Raw genomic sequence first — 8,953 nt, 5'->3', positions numbered from 1 at the left:
TACGTCCTCGTCGTGTACGTAAGTAAATGAACCTAACGTAACGTACGTAGTATATATATATATATATATATATATATATATATATATATATAATATATATACCTGGGATATTGAATATAAATTCAATAAAAATATATACGAGCCGTAAAGTTATGTAATTTAAGATAAACGCATTCTCTATTATTACCGCTTAAACATTTGTTCGATCAGTCCCATCATTCTAATTAGTTGCCTCGTATTCTTATAAACAAAAGCAGACATGGCGTTAAGAACAAGGTTGATAGAATTTGGTCGTACAATTGATTAACTTGATAGCTGTCCTACGTAATTCGCGCTTGTTCTAAAATGCAGATAGTAGATATCGCATTATGCGTTAACTACTCAAAAACTTATTTTTATTACTACAAGAGAACGATCTCGCTCTTCTCTTCTCTTCTCTCTCTCTCTCTCTCTCTCTCTCTCTCTCTCTTTTCTCTTACAAAGACCGATTTTTATTAATGAAGAGATGGTCTTGAAGCTCTCTGTTTCAACCTAGTTAATAACGCCTGCTCACTGTCATCTTCTGTTTTTGATGAAACTCCGCGAAAACTCTCCGACCGATACTTGTCTCTCAAGAACGTCCTTCTCTCCTCTTTGTACTTTTCGATTCTTTCTCTACACTGCGGATCTCCTAGATCTAGACCGCCGAGATTCCTTAGATGAATCTTTTCGGAGACGCTCGAGCAGGTACCGGAGCTGCTACCGACGTTAGGCGTCGAGCAATGCTGTACATCCTCGGACGTTGGTTTCACCGATAGGGAGATGTCTCCCGTCATCCGGTTAAACTTTGCCTCATCCAAGGAGCGGCTCAGTGTTGCCCGAGTCGCCCTCGCGTGACGTGCTCGCAAGCAGGGTGGTAAAGCAGGGTGCTGAGACGGCTCTTCGAACTTGCTCCTCGCGCAGTCCAACTCCTGTCTCATCTTACTCTCTCTAACGATCTCCCTACCGATCTCCGAATCGAAGCTTCTTCGCTCTCTAATCATTTCGCTCTCGTATTTTCTTCTTACGGATATGGATATGTCTCCTACAGCACCTCCAGACAATCTCTGTAGAGCTAATTCCTGCAAAATCGCCGCGGTATCCCGTGGCGGAAGAACTACCGTATCGTCGACGGTCGGAGACGAGGCGTTCGTGAATGTATTCGACGTGTCTAATGACCGTTCCATCAGCTCGGATGCCCCTTCTGGAGCGTGCGCTACTTCGCAAGGCTCGGCCGCATTCTCCGAAGGAATTCTTACTTCGATGTTGCCTCGTATTTGACTGGCTTGTAAGTTGGCGCCCTTGTGACCTTCGTCGCTACGTTTGGAAGCGCATTTACGTATCTGTTGTGTATTACTCTGCTGCTTCTGTAAATTATTGTATCCGAAACTTTGGCACTTTTTTGACAATCCGTTCGTACAATGGTCGTTGTCACGATCGTCTCGTATAACACTCGTTTCCTGATCCTCCTCAGGTTTATTTGAGAATCGCGGATGATTCGTGACATGTAAGGTTCGCGTCGCGCAATCCCGTTGCTGCGCGCTGATGTCTCTCGACAGACGACGATAGTTCTCGAAGGTTTTCATTTCCCCGAATAGTTCTTTATCGTTGCGTACTTCATTGCGATTTGTACCAAATACGTTTGCATTGTCCGCCTCGATGTAACACGCGCGAACCTGTTGCTGCTGCTCTCTCGCGTTAGATTCCTGACTTGTATTTACATCTGTAGTACAAGAATATCGATTGCCATTCTCTCGGTCGCATAATCGAGAATGGGCGTCATCCACAAGATTATCCTCGTTTACGAGGCTCAAACTCGTCTGCAAATCGATCTCTTTTCGTTCGTGTTCATGACTCGTGTACTTCTTCGCATCAGTAACATCAAGTATCATCTTCTCGCTTTCTTGCGTCGATATATGACTTCCCGTCGAATTGTCGATTCTCATGCAGAACGTCTCCGTGGTTGGAGACAAGGTGAGTTCCAGCAATGTTCCGGGAACGTTCTCCGATGCTAGATTCGCGTTATTTTCCACAAAGGAATCGTTGGGACTAGTCGATTCGCTGATTGGCGTTGTAAAGGAATTAACCACTGTTCTTCCGACAATCATCCAGTCGCCGGAATCGTTGCTGCTGCCCGTTGCGCGCGGACTTTTTACATTGGTGAACACTTTGTCGGAAGTATCGCAAATTATGAATTCGGACTCTTGCAACTCTTGCAGAGTTTGCTCGTACGACATTGGAGAATCGAGATCGGTCGTATTAGATGACAATCTTGGCAAATCGGCGGTAAGACTATTCGATGGATCGGATTCGTCGCATCCTTTAATTATCTCTTCTTTTTCCTCATACGATTTAGATGATGTCTCCACAGAATGTAAACTCAGTCCGCTTGTCACATCCTTGCAAGATACGGCAACCCCACTAGATGCTGTCTCTTCGCACGAAGTAGATAATTTGTTACACGATGTCATCTCTGTATCATTGAAAATGGAGGCAACTGCATTCGATTGAGTTGCGACGCGATTTTCAATGCGCGAAAGCGATGTGGTGGTTGCATTCCTATCGCGCAATTCCGCTCGCCTATCGTATGTTATAATCCTCTCACATGGCTCCAATCTTTTGTCCCGATCTTCAAAATTTATGGATAATCTATGGTTAGAATCCGACGATTTTTCGGAAGACGACACACTGATTTCCTTCAATTTATTCGTATCGCTTCCATCGCGCTCATCACCAATCTCTAACGGCAAAGTGAAACTTCGAAAACTTATTCTAGGGCTATTAGCCGGTGCCGGTGAGGTGGAGTGAGATGTGCCTTGCAATGTGGCGGGGGTTAACGGCGTAGAAGCTTCTGATAACAACGGTAGATAGCCTGGTGTTTGTAATGGAGATGGAGTATCAACACTGTGAATATCCGCACTTGTCGCTACCATGACCTGAAACATTTTAATATATTAGACATGATACATGTATACAGAATGTCTCGAATTTAAATGGCTAAATTTCGAAAGCATATAGAGAATTCGGAATAGATAAGCTCAGAAAAAAAATCTTTTAGAGATATGCTCGTTTTTGCTTCATTTGGAGAAAATCACAAAAATAAATAAAACGTTAATTTTCGAAATATTATTTTTAAAGCGGAATATTATTGTTTTCATATCTCTAAAAAACTTTTTTTCTTATTTTATCAATCACGCTCTCGAAGTTTGATCATTTACATTTGGAACATTTTCCTGTATATGGAAAATGACTAATTTACGTTAATTACCTGATCGGGACTTTGGCTGTCTATGAAACGCAACTCAACGTCGCAATGCAGTCTTTCTTCTAAACGAGATCGTTTTCTCTTAGATCCACCCGTTGCAGTGACACATTGATTTCCTTCGGTTCTCTGTCGACGCGGCGAGGCCTCTACCGACGCTACTCCGCCACCTTCCTCTTCCGAAAGCATTCGCATCTCTCGCTCTTCGAGATCAAAATTGAGTTGTATTTCTGAGAGATCCAACGGTGAGGATGCGTTGGGCGCATCAGCCAAGTGGTCGAAATACGAGTCATGCGAAACGGATCGACTGTGACCGCAGGTTCTGATAGGAGGTGGTCCTCCCAAGAGGGGACCCAATCCATCCTCGCCGTCTAGACTATCGGCACTTTTGACGGGTCTCAATCGTCGCAAGGAGTTCATAGAACTCGGCACTGTTTCCACTTGAGATGGCGTGCCAATTTGTCTCGTTTTCTCGACAGCGCCCTTGCCGAACAACGCTCTCCAATTAAGAGAAGGTGATCGTTTTGAGCCATTTCGTTTGCGCGGTAATTCTATGACAGTATGATAACGCAGAGGCAGACCAGTCGGACCCGCTCCTACTTCTATGTAATCGGGTTCGCCTCTGAAACTTCTATTGCGCGCTTCCTCCAAAGTAAGCAGTCTCGCGGACGTAGTGATTGCTAAAGATTTTGGTCTGCCGACTGGGCCGTCTCCGAATATGAGTTCCGCGTAGCAAACTAGAAATTCCGTCACGACTGCCTGGACCCCGACGCCTTGAAGCGCCGCTACGCCACCCACTTCCAATTCCTTGCATCTTAAGAGATTTGGCGCCCAGACGATAGCCACGTTGCGCGGAGTCATACCTGTTTCCGTACCACGTGCGGCTACCCTCACCAGATGACGCATCAGATACTCCAGTGTCCTGAATACGATTTGAAAGATAAAAGAAACTGTTAACTCATTGCTATGATAGAATGCAATAAAATGAAAATAAAGGACAAAATTACCTGTAATGCGGTGGCGGTAACTTTCTAACTGCGTCTCTCATACGTCTCAATCTCTCGGCATCGCTGCCAGCTTGAACCGCATTGACAAAAGTGGAATAAAGTTGGTATGTGCACAATGGATTTGGCAGCTCTCTAAAATACATCTTCAATAACGATGCTACAGAGTGGATATCTTGCAAAATACTCTCATCGGAATGCAACGCTGGTACTCTATCTTCGTCAAAGGCGTTCCGCAGTTTTTGAATGTTGGATGTTACGCCACTAAGGCGGTATATACCGTCGACTAGACCATGTTTTTCTATGAATTCCGCACAGCACGTCAAAACGGTAGGCACTACAAAATGAATAATATTTCTTTTTCTTTGTACAGTTTATACTCAACAAATATAAATTATTAAGTGCTATAGAATAAAATTTACCGTCTTGACCAGAGTTTAATAGATGTTCTCCCAAGTCGCAACCAAATACACGCTCTCGCAATATACCCGATTGTTTTAATCTCCGCCTAGAGGGTCGATTTAGTATAAAGGATCTAAAAAAAGCGATAAGTTTGCCATGTTTCCGGAGCACGGGCTTCACTGGTAACCTTGACCTGACCGTTGTTGAAACAGTCAAGTGGCGCGGTACTTTGTCCCCAATTACAGCGACGCATTCGGCTGGGAAAAATCCAACCGCGAATCCATGCTTTCCACGCCACCACGTGCTTTCCCCCGGAGGGGGCATGTCTATAACGGATATCATATCGCCTACCTGTTTGTCACATCAATCATTTTAATTAGTAATCGTCACAAATTTTCATGACACAAACATTTGCAATGCCAACTGTATTTTTTAAATAAAAGCGTTTTAGCGAGTTACGCTGTTACCTGGAAAGAGATCTCATCTTGTGCTTGAGCGGTGTAAGGTCTCACGGCGTATGCTGCAGCGACGGCTGGAGTATTAATAGGACAAGAATCTGATTCAGGTACCAGAATTCTTCTTCCTCTGTTATCGAGTTGTAACCAATTTAATACTGGGCCGCAGTTTAGGCCATCGTGATTCAGCTGCGAGAACCGGCTCAAGTAATCCTTTAGCATATCACAGGCATTTTTTGGCCGAACATCTGGAAGCTTCGTTAAGGAGGAAAACTTTCTGTCGAATATGCACCGATGTAATTGCTTATCAAACATGACAAAGTTATCATAAGATCTCTGTAGCGTCCAACACGCGTCTCCAGATGTTATTCGAACGGCGTAGCTCTCCGAGTCGTTGGAACTTTCATTGACGGATACCTGAAAGTCGAATTGTGTCTCTTAACTGGATCTTTTGCATGTATTTCGCGTGTCTAGCGTACCTCCAGAGTACCAAGCTCGACATGCTCGTAATGAAAATGGGCACATTCGTCGAGTTTCGGAAAGCGTGCGATATTACTCATGTTGCTGCCAGAACTAATAGGCGTGCCGAAATCATCCGCCCGATTACCACCCAAGCTCTGTAATTTCATTCAAAAGAACATTGAGAATTCAATCTGGAAGTTAATATCAAATTTATATAATAAATTCAATATTCTTGCCTAGGTTTCAAACAATATATATAATGAATCTTTAAATCTTTTGTCCTAAGCTCTAAACTTTCCAACTGTAATTTGATTAGTTTGTTTAAAGCTTATGATTCAAGGAAGCATTGGAAACGCTTCTTGCTAGGAAAAAAAGACAACACAATTTAGAGCATAGAGCAAAAGGTTAAAAATTATACTCATTGTAGACTTTAGTCCTGATCTATTAGTGAATTCAATTAAATGCATTAGTGCACACTTGATGCATGTTAAAGCCGTTATATCCACATTTAATCTCAATGTAAAAGTAAAATGCAAATATTTTGAATTATATATTTTATTTTTTCTTCTCTTCTTCTTATGTTAGGTTTCTGATCTGTGTTATACAGACCTCTCTCATATACTTGTGATGTGCACGATTATTCAATTGTCATGAGAGTATGGGATCTGCAGTTTTAATGCCGGTTCTAACGGCGGAATTTTTCGAGAGGTGTTTTTATAGGCAAGAATTTCAGGAGGTTGCCAGCTTTTTCCGAGAAGAAACACAAGCATAAATATTTTAGTTTCTACTGGGATCGAATCTCTGACATGATAGATCATGCGCTGTCTATCACGCCATGCTCTCATTCGACATTTTACCTAATAATATAATAAAGTATAATAGTATAAATATAATAAAGTGTATTGAATATTTTATGATTTAACTGATTTTTATATTTATAATAAACATATATCTTTGTGTTAATTTATATACAATGGCTTTAATGTACACCAATACAGACCGAGTCCAATCAAATTCACTATAACAAGTAGCAAATTTTTAGTCCTTTGTCTTAAATTCTAAATTGTGACATTTGCTTTATAAATTTTATAATTGAAATCTGACTAGCTTGCTTAAAGCTTAGGAATTATGGCTTAAGAAAAGCAGAAATGCTTTTTGCCAGAAAAAGATGTCACAACTTAAAGCTTAGAGCAAAAAGCTATTGGTTTACTATACCTATTATAGATTAGGACTTAAGTGAGCGATACATGTCACATATGAATTCATAAGATGCATAATGCATTCTAATTTCTAGTTTAACCTTCGTCTGAGACTCGATGTCAGTGAGCCGATGAGCACGGGGTCTCTCTTGCGTCGTCGACGGCCCGGGCATCTTTTGCATCCTCTCCGTGGACGAGGACGAGGAGGACGAAGATCCAGGCCTTTGATCCGATTTATCACGTGCCAGGGTGATGGCCGATTTTCACGTTCCTCTCGATTGAGCCATCGTTTCCTTCTCGCAGTTTTTCTATACAGACAAGATGAGAAACACTGTTTTTAAGGCATGCTAGACACAAAGTTCTTAGTAAGGATGTCTCATTCGCATCTTTCAGAGAATAATCACTTTTGATGCTTGCTGTTTCAGAACTCTGTTCATTTAGGATTCTAATAAATTCACTAAAAATATATCTCATGTCAAAATCGATAGAAATTTTAGTATAATCACGAAACATAGCGCGATTATCGACCAACGTTTCCCTCTCATCTATGGATACATCTTTAGCGTGTCTGCGATCGTTCGCGCGAAGGAAGCATCCGCTTTTGGAGACGAGATCCGCCTGCGACACTTTTTTTTTCCCTCAACAACTCACCATATGCGCTGTGTATCGCCTGTTATCCAACGATCAACGCACATAAAACTAAAAATAAAGCCGCAGTAGATAAAAGAAAACAAAAAAATTTTAATTACACAATTCTATTTCGAAATGTATCGTAAATGTTATTTTAGTACGAAAAGAGTGAGACGAACATTTTGAATTTCGATATTTAACTCAATTCTCCGTCATTCCTCACAATAGTTCCACGTCGTCGAGTCGTTCTCGAGCACGGCACGACATCGTTCTCTCTGTCGTTGTGTAAATCGTGTGAAACGCGCTTCGGAGCGTTTTGGTTCGATCGGTTTCTGTGTCCGTCCGCGGTGCGTGATCGAGCAAGATTGTAATGTACGCGGAGGGGGCTGTCGGCACTCGGCACGCTTAACAAGGCGAGTCTATTATCTAAGGCGCGCGCGGAAGTGCCAATAACCCGAAGGCGCACGTCGACAGCGACGGCGACAACTCTGTCGTCTCCGTTTCAAGCTTCTTCCTCGGCCCGTGGGTTTCAGCCTCCAAATGGTCGTTCAGTAACCATGCGAATCAATATACGTTTTTTACGAGAAGACTTTAAAGGGCCACAGGTCCATTCAGCTAGTTCAATCGTTTGAAATCAGTCGACGATACAACCCATCGAATTGCCAATAATCCAGACGTAAGAAAAGGGAGGTCTTCCCGATCAAAACTCAACGAGACGTATCTTAACTTTAAAATTTAATATCAAACTTCCCGACACGTCGTGATTCTTGTATGTAGCTCAACGCCGCGAGCGCACGTTGGCACGATGCTCGATATGCGAAACCGCGAAGCAACAAAGTAGCGGATTCACGGCACTCACGCACGCATGCGACTCGAGCGAGGGGGAGAGGAGAGAAGGGGCGGGAGGACCAACGTGTATATTTACATCGCGAACGTACCGCGACGTGAACAGTGGACCGCGGGAGGTAGAGACGAGGAATCGCAGAAACGCGAGGCTGAAAGGGGAAGAAGCAGAGAGAAGGGAAGGGTTTATATACACATCGAATGTTCGCACACCGGCGAAATCGCAAAGACTGCGAACAGCTGTGAGCCTCCGCAGCTTTTCCCCTTCTCACTACCGTACGGTCCGAATCTTCCTTCGCACGGGGGATATAACGGCGCTATTATGTCACGAGAGTGGTCTCTTTCTCACCGCCTCACTTTCTCTCTTTTTCGTTCAGCGGGACGTCCAACGCTCTGTCGCGCACGCTCGAGGGCTCGAGCGAGGGTTGGACCAGTCAGAGACATCGAGAGGCATCAAGAGGGGAAGAATGGGTCAACGAGACACGACGTTTATCAACGTTTACGAAGAGGGCCGCTTCGCTTCGCTTTCATTCTGATTTCTGGCATTCTCTCGTTCTTGTATTAACACGGCGCAACTGAAGAGAGATACAACTGAAGAGTCATCGCTTTGGAAATAAATGCTTGATTATTTATGTCGCATAATCATTGGTCATTAAAGAGGAACACAGTGCTCCATCT

At 43.2% G+C, this 8,953-nt stretch overlaps 1 protein-coding gene across 1 annotated transcript; it reads right to left on the bottom strand.

Annotated features, from left to right (window-relative positions):
* Nucleotides 1-494: 494 nt before the first annotated feature.
* Nucleotides 495-6,984, bottom strand: LOC105620085 (GTPase-activating protein CdGAPr). The gene is made up of 7 exons (XM_012201594.1): nt 6,904-6,984; nt 5,621-5,758; nt 5,154-5,558; nt 4,707-5,037; nt 4,288-4,621; nt 3,287-4,202; nt 495-2,954 (listed from the first exon to the last, which is right to left on the bottom strand). Exons 1-7 carry the CDS (start codon nt 6,982-6,984, stop codon nt 495-497), a joined length of 4,665 nt encoding a protein of 1,554 aa, XP_012056984.1.
* Nucleotides 6,985-8,953: the final 1,969 nt, after the last annotated feature.

Source organism: Atta cephalotes, assembly GCF_000143395.1.
Source record: "Atta cephalotes unplaced genomic scaffold scaffold00024, whole genome shotgun sequence".
Taxonomy (NCBI): Eukaryota; Metazoa; Arthropoda; class Insecta; order Hymenoptera; family Formicidae; genus Atta; species Atta cephalotes.
The sequence above is the reverse complement of the archived record's forward strand: the minus strand, read 5'-3'. Positions and strand labels throughout refer to the sequence as shown.